At 43.6% G+C, this 21,862-nt stretch overlaps 1 protein-coding gene across 1 annotated transcript in view; it reads left to right on the top strand.

The window, feature by feature from the left end:
- Positions 1-21,862, top strand: part of pcdh15 (protocadherin related 15) — a gene marked incomplete at its 5' end in the record, with an annotated part of 501,491 nt that overhangs the window by 423,324 nt on the left and 56,305 nt on the right. Inside the window, 3 exons of the mRNA XM_033034471.1 lie at positions 3,615-3,830; positions 14,909-14,997; positions 20,390-20,566. Coding sequence (XP_032890362.1) covers positions 3,615-3,830; positions 14,909-14,997; positions 20,390-20,566 — 482 coding nt within the window. The remainder of the gene's footprint in view (positions 1-3,614; positions 3,831-14,908; positions 14,998-20,389; positions 20,567-21,862) is intronic.

Below are 21,862 nucleotides of genomic sequence, written 5' to 3' on the forward strand. Positions count from 1 at the left end.
TGAAAATATAAAACAGCCTTCCAAAGAGTTAAGTAATAAAATTGCATCAGTAAAATATAGATTAAATAAAATATATTATAATCAAGTGATTAAACTTTTTCAACAAACTAAGCAAGTGTATTTTGAATTTGGAGATAAGCCACAAAAATTACTAGCACGACAGCTTAGAAAATTAGAAGATGAGAAGATGATACACGGAATTAGATCTGAGTATGGAAATATATTAATTACTCCAAAAGATATTAATGATAGATTTTTACAATATTATAAAAATCTTTATTCGTCAAAACTAACAGGACAAACAGATAGTATGGAAATATTTTTACAAGAATGTCAAATCAATAGCTTAGATCAGGAAGGTAGAGAATTGTTAAATGCTGAAATAACAGTAAAAATATTATAGAATCAATTAGTTCGCTTAAGAACGGAAAAGCAGCGGGCCCAGATGGCCTGAGTGCAGAATTTTATAAAAAATTTCAAGATCTGATTTCCCCAAGATTACAAATAATGTATAGATATGCATATGACCAAGGAAAATTACCAGAATCTTTAAATGAATCCACAATTACACTCATCCCTAAAGTAGATAAGGATTTGGAAGATCCTGGATCATATAGAGCGATTGCCCTTTTAAATACAGACCAAAAAATATTAACTAAGGTCTTATCTAGGAGATTAAGTTTAGTGATCTCTAAATTAATACATTATGATCAAACAGGTTTTATCCCAAAACGTTACTCATCCCATAATCTCAGACGTTTGTTTAATATTATATATTCAAAAAGAATACGAGATACGGAACTAGCGGTTATATCACTAGATGCAGAAAAAGCGTTTGATCAGGTGGAATGGATGTATTTATTTAATATAATGGAAAAGTTTCAATTGGGGGATAGATTTTGTAAATGGGTAAGAATTTTATACTCGAATCCTATGGCAAGAATTTTGACTAACCAAATTTTATCAGCTAAATTCAAACTCTCTAGGGGATGCAGACAGGGATGTCCGTTATCACCCTTATTGTTCGCATTGGTGATAGAACCATTGGCGGAAAAAATTAGATCTGAACCTGAAATATATGGCTATAATACTGATACAACAATTAATAAAATTTCTTTATATGCAGATGATGTTTTGATTTATATTACAAAACCGGAAATTAGTATTCCCAACCTGCTAAACATTATAACTAAGTTTGGTGCATTTTCTGGGTATAGGATTAATTGGGATAAAAGCGAAAATTATGCCAATAACAGGAATAAATCTTAATACATTACAACAATACCCATTAAAAGTAGTTACAGACAAACTTAAATATTTAGGGATTAACGTAACTAAAACTCATAACTCATTAATAAAATCCAACTATCCTCAACTATTAGATAAACTTAGAAAAAATATTTTATATTGGAAAACACTGCCTATATCCATGATTGGTAGAATAAGTGCCATAAAGATGGTATTTCTACCGCAGTTGTTATATTTGTTTCAGGCTATTCCTTTTTTTCTTCCGAAAACTTTTAAAAAAAAATTTGATAATATTGTCAATAGCTTTATTTGGGATTATAAAAATCACAGAATAAATAAAAAACATCTATGCAAAGCTAAGATAAATGGAGGATTAGCACTTCCAAACTTTTTATATTATTTTTGGGCTGTTCAGATTAAGAATATGAATTTCTGGTGGGTAAATATGGATCATGAACCGACATGGTTAAATATAGAAAAGGAGGACTGTCTACCTTTCAATGTAGGTTCGATAATTTTTGCACCAACGGAAGTACAAAAAAAATATTATAAAGACAACCTAATAATATATAATAATAGACGTATTTGGAAACAAATAGTTAAGACTCTACACTTGGATAATCTCTCATTTAGATTACCAATTATGAATAATCCATCGTTTAAACCTGCTATATTAGATGGGGGGTTTAAACAATGGGATGATTTAGGAATTACAAGGATAGAACATCTGTATAGAAAAGGAAAATTTCTTTTATTCCAGGAGTTACAAGATATTTATGGATTGTCTCCACAACATTTGTTTAGGTATTTACAAATTAGAGATTATATTAAATCCAATACACAAGATTATAAAAATAAAGAAGCAGGATTGTTAGATGAACTGTTTAATTTATATCCAAATACAGAAAAATTAATAGCCTATATATATAACATCATTTTGGATAAGGAGAATCCAATAACGGAAGTATATCGTCAAGCATGGGAAAATGAAATGGGATTGGCTATAACAAAAGAAAACTGGGAAGAAAGTCTACAACGAATACACCGGTGTTCATTAAACGCCAGACATATACTGATACAATTTAAAGTATTATATAGGTTACATTATTCGAAAACTAAATTAAATAGTATTTTTCCGAATCTCTCCGCTATTTGTGATAAGTGCAAGAAAGCAGAGGCAAATTTAATACATAGTTTCGTTACATGTCCTAAATTGAATTATTACTGGACAGAAATCTTTAAAGTTATTTCTGAAGTCATCAAAGTTAAATTGGACCCTAACCCAAAGCTAATAATATTTGGAATTCCGGATTTACATCTATCACTTACAGTAAATCAAAGAAATTTCTTTGATTACTGTTTAATAATTGGAAAAAAAAATCATATTGAAATTTTGGAAGGGAACATTATCCCCCACAACCAAAATGTGGGCAACAGAGATGATGGAGACGTTACATCTGGAAAGAATTAGATTTGTCCTATTGGACAAGTATAATTCTTTTGAACAGATATGGTCTCCATATATACAGTATTTAGAGAAGTAGCTGTTCTTGGCAACACAGCTCGACGTGCACCCTGCGGGATTTGGTGAGAATAATTCATTTTTATATTGGAATTACATATATGTCTTTATTGATACTATCACTTGTAGTAGTGTTATTAATAATACATATTGTGGTTACTAAAAATGTTTTTTTTTTTTTTTTTTTTTTTTTTTTCGTTTCTCTTTTCTTTCTTATATATAATCAAATTATTATTTAATCACTCTCTTAATGATTTATTCTTTCTCTATTCTTTCTCTATCATTATTTCTAAAAAAACAGTAGATAAGTATTACTAGTGTTTTACTTAATGCAAATTGAATTAATTTGATATAAAGTTGTTTGAAGCATTGTAATTGATTACCTTTAATAAAAAAATATATTAAAAAAAAAATGGCGGTGCTGGCTCGAAGGGCTGAACGGCCTACTCCTGAACCTATTTTCTATGTCCTATGGTTCTAACGTGCAGGTTCGACGCACTATCGTTTCCGTTGCGAGACCGGTCAATTTCTGTGTGTGCATCAGAGGTTTTATTCAACACACCATATGTTGATTGTAATATGATAATATGATATGGTGGAATTCTCTGCCACAGAAGGTAATTGAGGCCAGTTCATTGGCTATATGTAAGAGGGAGTTAGATGTGGCCCTTGTGGCTAAAGGGATCAGGGGGTATGGAGAGAAGGCAGGTACGGGATACTGAGTTGGATGATCAATGATCATATTGAATGGCGGTGCAGGCTCGAAGGGCCGAATGGCTTACCTATTTTCTATGTTTCTATGAGTGGCCAGCCTTGTGCTTTGACCATTTCCTGTACTTTTCAGGTTGAAGATGAGGACAGTGGAAACTACAGTATATCTCAGTTCCGGCTGATCATACCGCCCTCCAAAGATGGAAAGGACGGCTTTGTCATCGAGGAATACACGGGCATCATCAAGACATCCATTACCTTCCGAAACATGAGGCGATCGTATTATAAGTTTGATGTCATTGCCACTGACAACTATGGAACAGAACTGAGTAGCAGCGCACAGGTTGTTGTAAGTACGGGTCTTGATTTCCGCCAAGTTGCTTCATCTCAGACTAGCGTTCGACACAAAGAGCTGGACTCAGTAAAGGGCCTGAACCACTTTCACCACCTAATTCACGACCTTTTTTACTCGTGGTCATTTTTCACCAGGCTAGAAAAACGACCCGACCTACTTGATGCCACGAGTACCTACGACTAGCATCACGACCTACCTACGACCTCCCACGGCCTCCTGCGACCTCGTGACGACCATGCTGCGAGTACGAGTCAAGGGCAAACTCAGCAGAGGTCGTGAATTAGGTCGCGAAAGTGGGACAGGCCCTTAACTCAGCGGGGAGACCTGCACGTCTTTGGCATGTGGGAGGATATCGGAGTGCCCGGAGAAAACCCACGCAGGTCACGGGGAGAACGTACAAACTCCGTACAGACAAGCGCCCGTAGTCAAGATCAACCCCGGGTCTCTGGTGCATCTCTACCAAGTACAGAAAGAACCACAGGAGTGCAGAATGTAGCGTAGCAGTCATCATGTTTGGTCTGGTTAGAAATCTTGATGTATTTATAGAAATGCAAGGAACTGCAGGTGCAGATTTACAAAAAAAAAGTCACAGAGTGCTAGAGTAACTCAACGGTCAAAGGAACATGGATAGGTGACGTTTTCGGTCGGGACCCTTCTTCAGGCTGACCGTATGGGCGGGCGTTAGAAAGCTGGAAGAGAGGAGAGGCAGGACAAAGCCTGGCAGGTAGATCAGTCTGAAGAAGGGACTCGACACGAAACCTGACACATTCCTTCTCTTCAGAGACGCTACCAGTCCCGCTGAGTTACTCCAGCATTTTGTGTCTACCTTCGATTTAAACCAGCGTCTGCAGTTCTTTCCAATAGGTAAAAGGTTGATACAGGTGAGGGATGGGTAGATGGCAGACAAAGGCCAAAGACGATAAGAGAAGGTGTGAGACAAAAGGATTGAGGGGTTGCAAATTGTGAAGCTAGAGGAAGGAATGTACGCTCTCTCCACAAGGCCTTGATTCACTCATCCCTTAACACCCAAATCATCACCTCCCCAAGTACTTTCTCGTTGCAACACCTGTCCCAATACCTCCTCCCTTACCTCCATCCAGAGGTCCCAGACAGAGTTCCACAAGCACCTCCTCTTACCTCATCTACTGCATTCGGTGTGATATGGCTGCCCCTATACGGTAACACAGCGTTAGAGCTGCTGCCTTACAGCGCGTACAGAGACCCGGATTCCATCCCGACTACGGGTGCTCTCTGTACGGAGTCTGTACGTTCTCCCTGTGACCAGCATGGGTTTCCCCCTCGATCTTCGGTTTTCCTCCCACAATCGATAGACTCGACTTGTACTCGCTAGAATTTAGAAGATTGAGGGGGGATCTTATAGAAACTTACAAAATTCTTAAGGGGTTGGACAGGCGAGATGCAGGAAGATTGTTCCCGATGTTGGGGAAGTCCAGGACAAGGGGGTCACAGTTTAAGGATAAGGGGGAAATCTTTTAGGACCGAGATGAGAAAAACATTTTTCACACAGAGAGTGGTGAATCTGTGGAATTCTCTACCACAGAAGGTAGTTGAGGCCAGTTCATTGGCTATATTTAAGAGGGAGTTAGATGTGGCCCTTTTGGCTAAAGGTATCAGGGGGTATGGAGAGAAGGCAGGTACAGGATACTGAGTTGGATGATCAGCCATGATCATATTGAATGGCAGTGCAGGCTTGAAGGGCCAAATGGCCTACTCCTGCACCTATTTTCTATGTTTCTATGTTTCTATCCAAAGACAATACAATACAATTTATACAATACAATACAATTCAATTTATTGTCATTTGGACCCCTTGAGGTCCAAACGAAAAGTCGTTTCTGCAGCCATACATTACAAACAAATAGACCCAAGACACAACATAATTTACATAAACATCCATCACATCGTTGTGATGGAAGGCCAAAAAAACTTATCTCTCCACTGCACTCTCCCCCCCGATGTCAGAGTCAAAGTCAAAGTCAAAGCCCCCGGCGGGCGATGGCGAATTGTCCCGCAGCCATTAAAGCCACGCCGGGTGATGCAAGGCCGCACACCGGGTTCTTGATGTTAGAGCCCCCGGCGCGCGCTCACAGAGACCCGCGGCCATTCCAATCCGCGCGGGGCGGTGCTGTAAGGCCCCGCTCCAGGAGCTATTCAACCCCGCAACTCGGGCGAGAGAAGTCGCCGTTGCGGGAGCCCTGAAAAGCGGTCTCCCTCCAGGGACCCGCGGGCTCCCGGTGCCACCCGCCAAACCCGCTGTTGCAGCCACCGAATCTCCGGGGGTCGGGTCGCAGCAGAGTCCACCACAGCTCCACCCGCTCTGGACTCGGCCAGCTCCGCGACGGTGAGGTGAGTAGTCGGCACCACAGCCCCCGGTCTTCCTGTTGGAGGCCGCGCCTCGTTGCAGCCCCAACGACAACGGAGACCCGACAAAGAAAAGGTCGGGTCTCCCGTGCAGGGAGAGATTTAAAAGTTACCCCCACCCCCCCACACCACCCCCACCCCCCCACACACATACCCCAACAAAAATAACAAAAACTACATAAAAACATAAGACATAAAATAATAAAAACGCAGACGGACTGCAGAGGCCGCTGCTGACGAGAGTCGCGCCGCCCACCGAATATAAGACGTGCAGGTTTGTAGGTTAATTGGCTTGGTATACATGTAGTTTTCCCTTTAGTTCAGTATAGGTTAGAGATGCAGCACGGAAACAGGCCCTTCGGCCCACCGAGTCCTCACCGACCAGCGATCCCCGCACATTAACACTATCCAACACAAACTAGGGACAATTTACAATTTGACTAAGTCAAAGAACCTACAAACCTGTACATCTTTGTAGTGTGAGAGGGTCACCAAAGAGGCCACCAATTTACAATTTTACTTCGGAGTCACGTGAGTGACTATGTGAAGAACCCCGCCAGGATGCATGCGTGTCATATCGCTACACGCATTGCAACAAGTCACAGCAAGGGGGAACAACGTTCCCCTAGCAAAAATTTGAAAACCAGGAACAGCAGGTAAGGAGACTCTGCGTTCCAGAATTTGAAAGTCGGGAACAGCAGGCAAGAGACTCTGCGTTCCTTCCACTTACCTTTTAGGTGGAGACATGGACCGGATCCATGAAGGCTGCGGGAAAGCTGGCGGGGGAGAACCCCGGAGTCGCGGGCAGCCGGCAGCTGCAGCCAAAGGCACGCTAATCTCCCGTAATGGGAACAGCTGTGCCCGACTTTCGCTCCCGACTCGCTCCCGCCCCGGGCCCGGCCGGGCGGGAGAGGGAAGCAAAAAACTAATGTTTCCCCACGCCGGGTCTTTACAGGAGGGGAAGCTGGACAAAGGAGTATCCGCAAGTGCTGCTAGTGAAGCTGGCTTGGGAAGACCGCGGAGTCGCAGGCAGCCGGCAGCAGCAGCCAAAGGCACGTTAATCTTCCGTAATGGGAAGAGCTGTGCCGACTTTTTGTCCCGCGCCGGCCGGAACACCACGGCCGGGCGGGAGACTATTCAAATGGGGCCGTTGACTTTTGACAAGTCAATAACGGCAGCAGACGGGGTGGAGCGACGTTCACCGTAGCAACAATTTTAACCTGGACCTGCAGGTAAGAGCTGCGGTCTTTTTTATATTTACCATGCTGATTGCAGGTGGAGAAACCAACGGGCTGCGACAAAGCTGGTGGGCTAGATGGGATCAGCTGTGCCAGATGTCCTCCACACCGGCCATATCCACTCCACGGAAGGACAGTAAGGACAAAGCTGGAGAAGGAGGACCGTGGAGCAGCGGGCAGCCAGCAGCAGCCAGCGGCACTTGGATCACCCGTAGTGGGATCAGCTGTGCCCGATGTCGCCTCCGCACCGGCCAGATCCACGCGGCCGGGCGGAAAGGCTAGACACAAAACAAACAAGGTCGTGGACTCAGAGGAGTCCGACTTTGAACAACCGCGGGCGGCCAGTGCCCGAGAGCGCTGGAGCCGGAAGAAGCGGTGTATGGAGCTTTGCTCCAACGTGACAGACTCCGGGAGATGGAGTCGGGTCACTGTGGGCCCTATGATAAACCCACAGCAGTACCTCTTGAAGGGCTGCACAGTGCTTCTACCTCATCAGAGGGGAGCACTGCGGGTCAGTTCTGGGCTGACCTGCAAGAGGGGTCCGCAGAAGAAAAGACAAGTGTGCAGGGGGTGCAGGAACAAGAGAACCTACTGGAACCCACTACGGCCAACGACAGCACCCCCACGCACCCACCAGCAGAACTGGTGAAAGCTCGAAGGACCGGTACCCAAAACATGAGTCTTTTTAGGCCATTGCCCAGACCGGCCTTCTTGGAAGATGCGGGGACCTCCAACGCCAACCAAACCGAAAATCCAGACCCCAGCGCTACAACAGCAGCGAAGAACCTACAAAAAGTAAACCGGCCACTGGTAACTATGGAGGTAGGTGGGTCTGGTTCCCTACAATATACAGTGGGCACGGAGATTGGGTGGAGATTACACTCTTTTCTGAATGCATGGAGCATGATAACAACCGATACTTACATCTTAAGCAGTATCCAGGGATATACAACAGAGTTTATACACAAGTACAGCCCTCCAGTTCAACATATACTGAACTGAATGTTCGTGCCTTCTGGTAAAGGAAAATCAAAAGCGCAAGCTGAACTGAAGCGGCTTCACATAAAAGGTGTAATTGAGAAAACTCAACACGAACCATTAGAATTCGTGTCCAATATATTTATCAAAAACAAAAAAGATGATGGTCATCGCATCATCATAGATCTGACAAAATAGATACCTTTGTTACTGCTTAACAATTAATTTCCAAAGGTTACTTCAATGGCCAGCATCGATTTAAAAGATGCTTACTATTCAGTGCCTATACGAGGTGACCACAGATGTTACTTAAAATTCAACTGGATGGTACAACTCTGACAGTATAAAGCACTGCCAAATGGGTTATCATCAGCCCAGGCTGTTCACAAAAAATTTGAAACCAGCCCTAGCGTTTCTACGGAAACGTACACACATGGTCATGGCATATTTAGATGACATACTCATTATGGGCAAAACTTTGGAATTGGCCAAACAACCTGTAACAGCCACAAAAAAGTTATTTGGAAAACTGGGATTCATTTTTCATCCAGTTAAATCTAAACTAACGCCTTCCACTACTATGGACTACCTGGGGTTTCACCATTGACTCAGTTCACATGTCGGTGACTCTGCCTAAGGGAAAGGCTAGAGATTTAATAGAGGCTTGCAATAACATCACTGACATCAGCAAACCATCCATCAGATTGGTAGCTAAAGTAATTGGCATAATGATGGCTGCCTTTCCAGCCACACAATTTGGACCTCTACATTACCAAAACATACAGAGAGCAAAATACAAGCACTCTAAATTATGCAGGTCACTTTGACAGATCTGTGAAATTACCAATCAAGCTAAAATGGAACTAAAATGGTGGATAGATAACATCTGGCCTTGTTCCAATCCAATCATTGTCAGTAACCCTTCCATGGTACTACAAACTGATGCCAGTGCACTTGGGTGCGGAGCCACCAATACCATACCACCGTGGTAGCATACATCAACCACAGGGTGGAAACAAATCGACATCATGTGACAATCTGGCTATACAAATTGGCAATGGTGTATCCAGAGAGATATTTGGATATCAGCCACTTACCTACCAGGAAGACTAAACTGTGGCAGACACCAGGTCACGCAAATTTAATGAAAACACCAAATGGATGTTGAATAAAATAGTACTGCTGATATCACAGCATAATATGGAACACCAGATATCGATTTATTCGCATCCAGACTTAACCACCAGTTATCAAATTATGTTACATGGGAACCAGACTCTGGGGCAGCGGCGACAGATGCATTTTCGCTGCATTGGGGGGGGGGGGGGGGGAATTGTTTATTTACGCATTCCCTCCTTTCCTGCCTCATCAGTCGGGTATTAAGGAAATACAACAAGACTCTGCACCTGGTATTGGTAGTACCCGATTGGCCGACACAACCATGGTTCCCAGTGGTATCAAACATGGTATCAAAGACATGAACATCCCGTCTGTTCTGGAATATCTGGCAGGCTTCCACTATGATGAGGGGCTCAGTTACAGTGCCATCAACTGCGCCAGAAGTGCCCTATCGACTTACCTATGGCAGGGGACAGACCATTACATTGTTGGGACTCACCCACTGGTACAAAACCTATCAGGGGAACCAGATACTCCCAAATATGGGAAGTGAGAATAATCCTGAAGATGCTCAGGAATTGGTCTCCAGCAACAGTTCTGTCCCTACACAGACTGACATTTAAACAGTCATGCTAATGGTATTGGTCACGGCACAGAGGATACAGTCACTGCAAAAACTAGACTGGACAACATGACTTCCTCAACAGAAAATATTACGTTTCATATTTATGAGATAGTAAGCAGAACAGAAAGGGATCAGCAGGCCTCAATATACAATTTAGGTCATACCCAACAGATGACCGTCTGTGTATAATAAGACATCTGTCGTTATACATGGAGAAAAAGAATATCCTAAGAGGCAATGAAAAGGCACATTTTGGTCAGCCACCAGCAACCACACCAAGAGTGACGGTCCAGACCATCTCAAGATGGCTGAAACAGGTGCTAACACAGGCTGGGGTGGATACTAATTTTAAAAATCTCTTTCCACCAGGGCTGCAGCTACATTGGCAGCGATACAGTTGGATGTACCAATGGACCAAATCCTCAAGGCAGCAGGATGGTCAGGGTAAAACATTCCAATTATTTTATAATAAACCAGTAATGAAACCTGGAACGTTTGCAGAAACAATTTAAGTTCTGTAAATTAATTTAAACCCATAAAAAGGGGTTATAAATTTGTGTTAACATTTTTTATGATTTCAATGTCGAATTCATGTCCAAATTATGTTAACACAATTCCTCCCACAGTCAAGGCAGACGTGATGCATGGACTCGTTTCCACGGCATGAAATCACAGCTTTAAAATCTTCACGTAGTCACTCACGTGACTCCGAAGTAAAATAGTAAGATTAAACGAGAACTTACCAGTTTGAAGTTTGATCTGTATTTTATGAGGAGTTACGATGAGGGATTACGTGCCCTCCGCTCCCACCCTGATCATATACTTAACTGGTATCTCTTCTCTAATCTTACTATGTTTAGTCATTACAGTTATCTGTGATTTCACACCGCTGCTTTGAAGAATGACACGCATGCGTCCTGGCGGGGTTCTTCACGTAATCCCTCATCATAACTCCTCATAAAATACAGATCAAACTTCAAACTGGTAAGTTCTCGTTTAATCTTACTATTATAATGCTCCATAGTTTTGGCAGGTTCAATTCCACAGGCTCCTTAAACTTACCCAAGGATCGCTCAGCATTGAGTCTGCCTACTAATTGCAAAGCTTCTCAAGCCTATACTTAGAGCGGGCCTTCAGGGCATAGTTTGTACTCCATCGTCATCGGCGGACTTTGCTCTGGTGAAACTTAATCATGATGGAACTTTCACGTTTAATGGAGAAGACCTTTTCTCATTTGATCTTCATTTTTATTTTAAGGCAGCTCGTCAATAAAGCTAATGTCGTGTTTCCAAGAGATGGCAGCCTGGAAATTAGATTGTGTAACGTCATTAATTTCAGTGCTATGTGAGTGAAAATAACTCTTGGTCAGAGGGGAACACAATATGAACTATTTCACGCCACTTTAGAAATTCACCCGAGACCTTCCCCGTGTATAAAAGACACACAAAGTGCTGGAGTAACAGGTCAGGGCAGGTCACTGGCGAACGTAGACAGGAGATGTTATAGATCAGGACCATTCTTCAGCCCTGACCCGAAACGTCACGTAGCCATTTTCTCCAGAGATGCTGCCTGACACATTGAGTTACTCCAAATACTTTTGTCAACCAGCATCTGCAGTTTTTTAGACTTCAGAGGTACAGTATGGACAAAGGATCTTCGGCCCCTCCGAGTCTGTACTGAATAGCGATCGCACGTACCTTCACATTATCCTACACCCTGGGAACAAATTACTATTTGCAGAAGCCAATTAACCTACAAACCTGTACGTCTTTGGAGTGTGGGAGAAAAGCGGAGCACCCGGTGAAAACACACGCGGTCACAGGAGAATGTACAAACTCCGTTCAGAAAGCACCCATAGTCAGGCTAGAAGAACGGGTCTCTGGGGCTGTAAGGCAGCAACTCTACTGCTGCACCATTATGCCAACCAATCCCCAGCGGTATGAACATTGACTTCTCCAATTTCAGGTAGTCCTTGCTTTCTCCTTCCTTCCCTTACCCTTCCCAGCTCTCCCACGAGCCTACTGTCTCCGTCTCTTCCTTTCTTTTTCCCGCTCCCCCCCCCCCCCCGACATCAGTCTGAAGAAGGTTTCTCGAACCGAAACATCGCCTATTCCTCCGCTCCATAGATGCTGCCTCACCCGCTGAGTTTCTCCAGCTTTTTTGTCTACCTTCGATTTTTCCAGCATCTGCAGTTCTTTCTTAAACAATCTGCAGTTTGTTGTTTCTACATTTCCAGGTGTTAGTTGAGTTTGTGCTTCTGACACGATTTCTGAATTAAGTGTGCGCTCTTCAGTAATAAATTGTATCATTCCCCATGCAGATCTCCTTTCAAAACATTGATGGGAAAACTAACTTACATTTTCCAATGAGTAACTCTGTGAGTCACTCCCAAGACACTTGTATTTCATCCTGCAGAGCTAAACTGGGACTCACCGAAGATGCTTCCATTTTTCAGTTTAGTTTATTGTCACGTGTACCGAAGTGACTGGTTTGCATGCAAACTAGTCAGCAGAAAGATAATACATGATTACAATCAATCCATTCACAGTGTATAGATACATGATAAGGGAATAACCTTTAGTGCAAGGTAAATAATAATAATAATAATAATAATAATGGATGGGATTTATATAGCGCCTTTCTAATACTCAAGGCGCTTTACATCGCATTATTCATTCACTCCTCAGTCACACTCGGTGGTGGTAAGCTACTTCTGTAGCCACAGCTGCCCTGGGGCAGACTGACGGAAGCGTGGCTGCCAATCTGCGCCTACGGCCCCTCCGACCACCACCAATCGCTCACACACATTCACACACATTCACACACAGGCAAAGGTGGGTGAAGTGTCTTGCCCAAGGACACAACGACAGTATGCACTCCAAGCGGGATTCGAACCGGCTACCTTCCGGTTGCCAGTCGAACACTTAGCCCATTGTGCCATCTGTCGTCCCGTTAAGCCAGTAAAGCCAGCAAAGTCCAATCAAGGATAGTCCGAGGGTCACCAGTGAGGTCGATAGTAGTTCAGCACTGCTCTCTGGGTGAGGTAGGATGTTTCAGTTGCCTGATAACAGCTTGGAAGAAACTGTCCCCGAATCTGGTGGTGTGTGTTTTCACACTTCTATACCTATACGTCACTTCCCAATCGGAGGGTGGTGAATCTGTGGAATTCATTGCCACAGACGGCTGTGGATCGAACCCGGGTCTATGGCGCTGTAGGTCAGCAACTTTACCACTGCGCCACCGCGCTGTCTTAAGAAATTCATTGTTTCCATTTTGGTACATTTGACAATAAAACACTCTTGACTCCAAAATCGTACGTCCTCCACCTCAACAGTGGCTTAATCACAACAACCAACTCCAACTATTTAATTCAGAATATTATTAATGTCGCTCATAAGCCATATGAGTAGAATTAGGTCATTCGGCCCATCGAGTCACAACCCCATCCTCCTGCCATCTCCCCATAACCCCTGACACACGTACTAATCAAAAATGTCTCAATCTTTGCTTTACAAATACCCACTGACTTGGCCTCCGCAGCCGTCTGTGATAATGAATTGCACAGATTCACCGTCAAGAGCGTTTTAGTGTCATATGTCCCAGATTGAACAATGACATTCTTACTCAGTTAAAGAAATTCCTCCCCATTTTTCTGAAGGAGCCTCCTCATATAGTTAAAAAATGGCAGAGCATTTGCCCAGAGTCCATGAACCGAGGACCAGAGGACATAGGTTTCAGGTGAAGGGGAAAAGATTTAATAGGAATCTGAGGGGTAGCTTTTTCACACAAAGGGTGGTCGGTGTATAGAACAAGCTGCCACAGGTAGTTGAGGCTGGGACTAACCCAATGTTTAAGAAACAGTTAGATAGGTACATAGATAGGACAAGTTTAGAGGGGTATGGACCAAATGCTAGCAGGTGGGACTAGTGTAGCTGGGACATATCGGCCGGTGTGGGCAAGTTGGGCCGAAGGGCCTGTTTCAACACTGTATCACTCTATGACTCTATTAAACTGAAAACACACAAAGCTGGAGTAACTCAGCGGGACAGGCAGCCTCTCTGGAGGGAAGGGATAGGTGATGTTTCAGGGGTCGAGACCCTGGGAGTCTAAAGGGTCTCGACCCAAAAGGGTTTGCAACATTAGTCATGTTGTATGTGGTGATGAATCGTTAAGAAGAATTGGTGACGAAGAAGCCAAATTTTGTCTCCAAGTTTGAGGAAGGACTTTCTTGCTATTGAGGGAGTGCAGCGTAGGTTCACGATGTTAATTCCCGGGATGGCGGGATGTCATATGTTTAGAAGGAAGGGAGGGAATCTCCTTGAAATATATAAGATTATGAAGGGATTGGACAAGCTGGAGGCAAGAAAAATGGTCCCGATGTTGGGGGAGTCCAAAACTAGGGGCCACTGTTTAAGAATAAAGGGTAGGCCATTTAGAACGGAGATGAGGAAAATCTTTTTCACCCAGAGTGTTGTGAATCTGGAATTCTCTGCCTCAGAATGCAGTGGAGGCCAATTCTCTGGATGCTTTAAAGAGAGAGTTAGATAGAGCTCTGAAAGATAGCGGAGTCAAGGGATATAGGGAGAAGGTGGGAATGGGGTACTGATTGTGGATGATCAGCCATAATCACAGTGAATAGCTGGCTCGAAGGGCCAAATGGTCTACTCCTGCACCTATTGTCTATTGTCTATTGGTATGTCGGACCAACAGAATTATGATTTGTTTCCCAGGTATCGGTGGTCAATGAATTGGATATGCAAGTGATTGTTTCCAATGTCCCTCCTACGCTGGTGGAACAGAACAAGGATCAGCTCATTGAGTAAGATGCGGATTTCATATTTTAAGTTGAAATATTTTATTTGTCTCAATTGAAAGAAACTGGACCTTATTCATAAGATAGGCACAAATAGCAGGAGTAACTCTGCAGGAACAGGCAGCATCTCTGGAGAGAGGGAATGCGTGATGTTTCGGGTCAAGACGCTACTGAAGAAGGGGCTCAACCCCAAACGTCACCCATTCCCTCTCTCCAGAGATGCTGCCTGTCCCGCTGAGTAACTCCAGCTTTTAGTGTCTATCTTCGGTTTTAACCAGCATTCCTTCCTACGTTAAAATTATTCCTGATATTGTAAACGTTGACAACTACAAACAATTTTTTATTTAATACGCAGAGGAATCAAACTGATTTTCAATATCATTTTTCAATGACTTGGTGTTTCAATAAATAAAAACCTAAAACTAATGCTGAGCAATGTCAATTCAGGAGAATTTCAGAATTTATCAAAATTATATTATCTGCTGTTTCAAAGATGAAATCGAACCTTGTCTGTGCTATGTTTAGAGTTTAGTTTATACAGCTGGGGAAACAGTCCCTTAGGCCCGCCGTGTCAGCGTCGACCAGCGAACCCCGCTCACATTAGCACTACCCTACACACACTAGGGACAATTTACACATGCACCAAGCCAATTAACCTACAAGCCTGTACGTTTTTGGAGTATGAGAGTAAACCGAAGATCTCCGTGAAAATCCACGCGATCACGGGGTGAACATACAAACTTCGTAAAGACGGCACCCGTAGTTGGAATCGAACCCGGGGTCTCCGGCGCTGCAAGCGCTGTAAGGCAGCAACTCTACCACTGCGCCACCGTGACCGCCCACAGTATGTCAATAAATAAAAGGCAACACTTTGAGTTTTTAGTTTTAGTTCTTTGGAAATTGACCATCAAACGCTGACCCTGGTGTTATAGTTGTATTTTGTTAAATTATTTTTAGTTTCAGAGATACAGCATGGAAACAGGCCCTTCGACCCACCAGGTCCACTCCGATAATTGATCACCCGTTCCCACCCGTTATTCCACTTTGTTTCCACTTTCTGCAGGCTAGGGGCAATTTACAGAAACCAAATAACCTACAAACCCACACGTCTTTGGGGTGTGGGAGGAAACCGGAGCGCCCGGAGGAAACCCAAGCAGGTCACGGAGAACGTGCCAACTCCGCATAGACAACAACTGAGGTTATGATTGAGCCTGGGTATCTGACGCTGTGAGGCAGCAGCTCTACCAGCTGTGCCACCGTGCAACATATTCTATCTGTTTCCCCTAACTCTTAGTCTGAAGAAGGGTCTCGACCTAAAATGTCACCTATTCCTTTTCACCAGAGATGTTTTCTGACCCATTGAGTTACTCTAGTTTTTTGTGTCTCTCTTATGCTATGGGTGGCCACAGTGGCGCAGCGGTAGAGTTGCTGCCTTACAGGATTTGCAGTGCCAGAGACCCGGGTTCGATCCTGACTACGGGTGCTGTCTGTAGAGACTTTGTACGCTTTCTCCGTGACCACGTGGGTTTTCTCCAAGATCTTCGGTTTCCTCCCACACTCCAAAGGCGTACTGGTTTGTAGGTTAATTGGCTTGGTGTATGTGTAAATTGGCCCTAGTGTGTGTAGGATAGTGTTAGTGTGCGGGGATCATTGGCCGGTGCAGACTCGGTGGGCCGAAGGGCCTGTTTCCGCACTGTATCTGGAAACAAAAAACCTAAGTAACTGGAGCTAATAGAAATTATTTTTGGCAAATGCCCGCATTTTTTACTTAATCATTCCTGGGCTATAGACTAGGGTTGCCGACTTTCTCACTCCCAAATAAAAGGCAAAAGGTCAAAATATGGGTCAAATCCCGATGGCAATTCATAAACATAAAATACATGAAACATGAAATCAAAGTGACGAGTGGAAAGGATTGGGGATGTGCAAGGTGGGGGGGGGGGGTCAGTCTCAGTCTACCCCACGACAGAAGGGGGAGAAGTTGTACAGTTTGATATGATAGCCACAGGGAAGAAGGATCTCCTGTGGCGTTCTGTACCGCATCTTGGATCTAGCATGGTGATATAATAAGAAGAACAATATAATTGCGGATACACACATAATGCTGGATTAACTGAGCGGGTCAGGCAGCATCTCTGGAGAGAAGGAATAGGCGACCCTTCCTCAGACTGAAATTACAAAGGTTCTGACCCAAAAATGTCACCTGTTCTTTTTCTCCAGAGATGCTGCCTGACTCCAGCATTTTGTGTCTATCCTCGGTATAAACCAGCATCTGTAGTTCCTTCTGACGCAATATAATGGTAGAGTTTTTTTTCCTATCCGATTGGTATGCCTCTCTTTAAATATTTTTATTGCTGTTAATTTGCACACTTACACACAGCTTTCTAGACTAATTTTTCATCTGCTTCTGTTTACTGTGTTCAAGAGAGAGTTACTGTAGATATAGCTCTCAGGGCTAACAGAATCAAGGGATACGGGGAGAAAGTAGGAACAGGGTACTGATTCTGGATGATCGGCCATGAACATATTGAATGGCGGTGCTGGCTCAAAGGGCCAAATGGCCTACTCCTGCACCTATTTTCTATGTTTACTTTGTGTTGTATCCATGCATTTTTTTTAAATACAAAAATTAGACAGTAGATAATAGACAATAGGTGCAGGAGTAGGCCATTCGGCCCTTCGAGCCAGCACCGCCATTCAATGTGATCATGGCTGATCATCCCTAATCAGTACCCCATTCCTGCTTTCTCTCCATATCCTGTGACTCCGTTATCTTTAAGAGCCCTATCTAGCTCTATCTTGAAAGTTTTGAGTGCTGAGTTTCTCCAGCATTTTTATCTACCTTCGATTTTCCAGCATCTGCAGTTCCTTCTTAAACAAATAGCTTACGAACCTGTACGTCTTTGGAGTGTGGGTGGAAACCGGAGCTCCCGGAGAAAACCCACGCGATCCCTGTATCCTACTCACTAGGGACAATTTACAATTTCACAATCCATAATAATCACAATCACAATAACACTTTATTAGCCAAGTATGTTTTGTAACATACGAGGAATTTATTTTGCCAAGTCGGTCATACAAATAAAAAGCAATGGAACACACAAAACACAAAACATCCATCACAGTGACTCCTCCACGTTTCTCACTGGATGAAAAAAAAAGTTCAATCTCTTCCCTTTGAACCGATGCCAATCAACCTACAAACCTCTACGTCTTTGGAGTGTGGGAGGAAACCGGAGCATTTAGAGTTAAGCCTCATGGGTCATGGGAAGAACGTAAAACTCCATACGAACAGCACCCACAGTCAGGATCGAACCCGGGTCTCTGGCGCTGTGAGGCAGCAACTCTACCGCCGCGCCACCGTGCCGCATGGAGGTGGATTAGATTTAACTGGATTGGATTTCTCCTGCCTTTTGTGAGCAGAACCTGGGCAATTCTCCACAGTGTCGAGTGGATGCCAGTGCTGTGACTGTATGGGAACAGTTTAGTTCAAAGCACAGCCAGCTCCAGGGGACGTATCTTTAACGGTACCTCTGGCCTGTTGCCTGGTCCCACAGCCTTCCCTGTAGCCAACACTGTGCCATCTCTGGATAGTGCATGGAGTGAATTAAGTTGGCAGAACACCCGGCTCTTGTGAATGCGATGGGCCTCGAGAGGACGCAGAGACAGACCATCGACTTGCCCCCTTCGGCTGAAGATAGTTGCGAATGCTTCAGCCTGAAGGCTGCATGCCTGGGGAAAATGAATAGGTGACATTTTGGGTCAGGACCCTTCCTCAGACTGATATCTGAGGAAGATTTCAGTGAGGAAGAACTGCAGATGCTGGTTCACACCGATGGTGGATACAAAATGCTGGAGTAACTCAGCTTTTGGCCATTTGAAGTCAAAACCAAATAGTTAAAGGAAATACTAGTTAAAATCCCATCATAATGGGTCACAGGTTAAGGATAAGGGGGAAATCTTTTAGGACTGAGATGAGAAAAACATTTTTCACACAGAGAGTGGTGAATCTCTGGAATTCTCTGCCACAGAAGGTAGTTGAGGCCGGTTCTATATTTAAGAGGGAGTTAGATGTGGCCCTTGTGGCTAAAGGGATCAGGGGGTATGGAGAGAAGGCAAGTACAGGATACTGAGTTGGATGATCAGCCATGATCATATTGAATGGCGGTGCAGGCTCGAAGGGCCGAATGGCCTACTTCTGCACCTAATTTCTATGATTCTATAATTCTAAAAGCACTCAAAAATTTTGTATCCAAAGAATTTGCATGGATATTAACACATTCAGCACAACAGAAACAGAAGCAAATGAAAAATTAGTCTGGAAAGCTGTGTGTAAATGAAATTACACCACAGCAATAAAAATAATTGAAGAGGGGCATCGCTATAGGATAGGAAAAAAACTGCAATTATTTTGTGGCAGAAGGAACTGCAGATGCTGGTTTATACCAAAGATATACTCGAAAGCTGGGCCTGGCTTCTCTTGGCTCCAGTGGTGGTGGGGAGCTCGCTGGCTCTGCTTTTCTGACTGAAGATAATTGCAAAGTATAAGCTGCATGCCAAAAATCCAAGATTTAATAGCTTTCTGCCAATCTGCTGCTTTGTCAAATACAATGCTTGATGAAAGCATCCATTGTCAGAGTGAGGTTAAACACAAATTGGAGGAACAGTATCTCATATTTTGCTTGGGCAGCTTCCAGCCCAGCGGTATGATTATTGATTTCTCTAACTTCATGTAACCCCGGCATTCCCTCTCTCTCTCTATTCCTCCCTGGCCCAAGTCACACCAGCTTCTCGTTTTCACCCAACAAACAGCAAGCAATTTGCTTGTGTCCTTTATCATCATTACTTTTTTTATTCTTTATCTCTCCACATCACCGTCTATATCTCTCGTTTCCCTTTCTCATCACTTTCAGTCTGAATAAAGGGTCTCGGCCTGAAACGTCACCCATTCCTTCTCTCCAGAGGTGCTGTCTATCCCGCTTAGCTACTCCAGCTTGATGAAAGATCCTTTTGCATGAATGTATTTCAATGGTTGAATGGTTCTTTTATTATCACATGTATCAAGGTAAAGGTCCACCGCCGATTTTCCGACAGCCTTAGTTCCAGAGCCTTTCTATTCAATCCTACCAAACTTGAATCAGAAACAGAGGCAAACTGTTTAAATTATACCCAGGCCTCGGTACTGTTTCCTTGTAAGAATTTCCCCCCTGCCTGCCTGCCCGCTTCCTTCCTTCCCACACGCCAATGAAGACCTGCCCCACCTTCTCTGATTTGGTTTGCCCCCCGCCCCACCCCCTCAGTAACAATCATTTCCAACCTGCAGGTAAGACACGTGAACATGAAGCACTTTCAAGAGGAGGGCGACTTAACGCAATTTCTATCGGAATTGTTTCCACAGGATATTGGAGCGTTACGTACAGGATCAGATTCCAGGGGCAAAAGTAGTGGTGGACTCCATTGGGCCTCGTCGGCATGGAGACGGCTTCCAGGAAGAGGATTATTCCAAGTCAGACCTTAACGTGTATGCCATTGACCCATTGACAAACAGGGCAATATCAAGGAATGAGCTCTTCAAGTAAGTGTGGTGCAGTAAGAGTTAGTTTAAATTTTAATGAGGTAGACTTTTCCTCAGTTTCTGTATTTACGTTAAATATATTTGTTGTATATTGATAACAGTCACTGAAAAGTTATTTTATGTGAAGGGGGTTGTCTATATTTGGCAAAAGAGAGCTTGCTGATATTGTTGATTAATGCATGACTGCCTATCACCCTCCAACTAGAACCATAATGAGGATGTTATCATTATTATGGTGGAGCGGCACGGTGGCGCAAAGGTAGACTCACTGCATTACAGCGCCAGAGATCTGCGTTCGATACTGACTACGGGTGCTTGTCTGTATGGAGTTTGTGCCTTCACCCTGTGACCCGCGTGGGTTTTCTCCAGGATCTCCGGTTTCCTCCCACATATAATATTGTATATTGATGATTTGGACAAGGGGATCGAAGTCTGGGTGGCAAAGTTTGCGGATGATACGAACTGTGAAACTGGTTAAACGACTAGGATGGAGGAAGTGGGGTGGGTGGGTGGGTGAGTGCGGGGAGGGGGAAGGGGACTAGCAGTAGATGTTACTGAAAATTAGAGAATTCAACGTTCATACTTTTCTGTCTGAAGAAGGGTCTCAACCCATCCTTTTTCTCCAGAGATGCTGCCTGGCCCGCTGAGTTACTCCAGCGCTTTGTGTCCATCGACATTCCTGCTGCTGATTTGTAAGCTACAGATGTGTCCTGTTAATGTTGCACGTTCAAATTCTTGAAGCGATCCCAACGTTTAAAATGTGGATTACAAATATGTGGGAAATACTACATCGTGAGGACATGAGACTTGTTCTAGCAGGAAAACAAGAGCAATTCTTAAGAATATGGTCACCTTTCATTGATTTGTTACGGGTGTAATATGGTGCAACACAACCCTGGAAAATAATTATTTTAGAATTAGGTGATGGGTGTGAATCGTCAGGAAATAAGCGCATTCCCTTTCCTTCTTGCTTAGCCTTACCTTTTTTAGATTCCTTAGTTATTTTCTTTTTCTTTTCTTAAGGCCCCCCTTTTCTGTGTGGCCTTTTTTTTTCTTCTTTTCTTCCCACATCCACTACTGTCCTCACACTTTTTTTCTTTATCTCTTTTCCTTTAAATTAAAAAAAAATGTAAACAAATTCTTGAAGCAAAACACGTTTCAACAATTTGTTTTATTCAATATAAATGTAAAACTCACCTACAGCATCAGAAGGGGAGGCTTCACAGTCTGATATTTTACAGCTATTAGTCGATAATAAGCACTAGTTTGTCACGTCGGTAACAAATATGCATTCTA

The sequence above is a fragment of the Amblyraja radiata genome, chromosome 15 (genome assembly GCF_010909765.2).
Source record: "Amblyraja radiata isolate CabotCenter1 chromosome 15, sAmbRad1.1.pri, whole genome shotgun sequence".
Lineage (NCBI taxonomy): Eukaryota > Metazoa > Chordata > Chondrichthyes > Rajiformes > Rajidae > Amblyraja > Amblyraja radiata.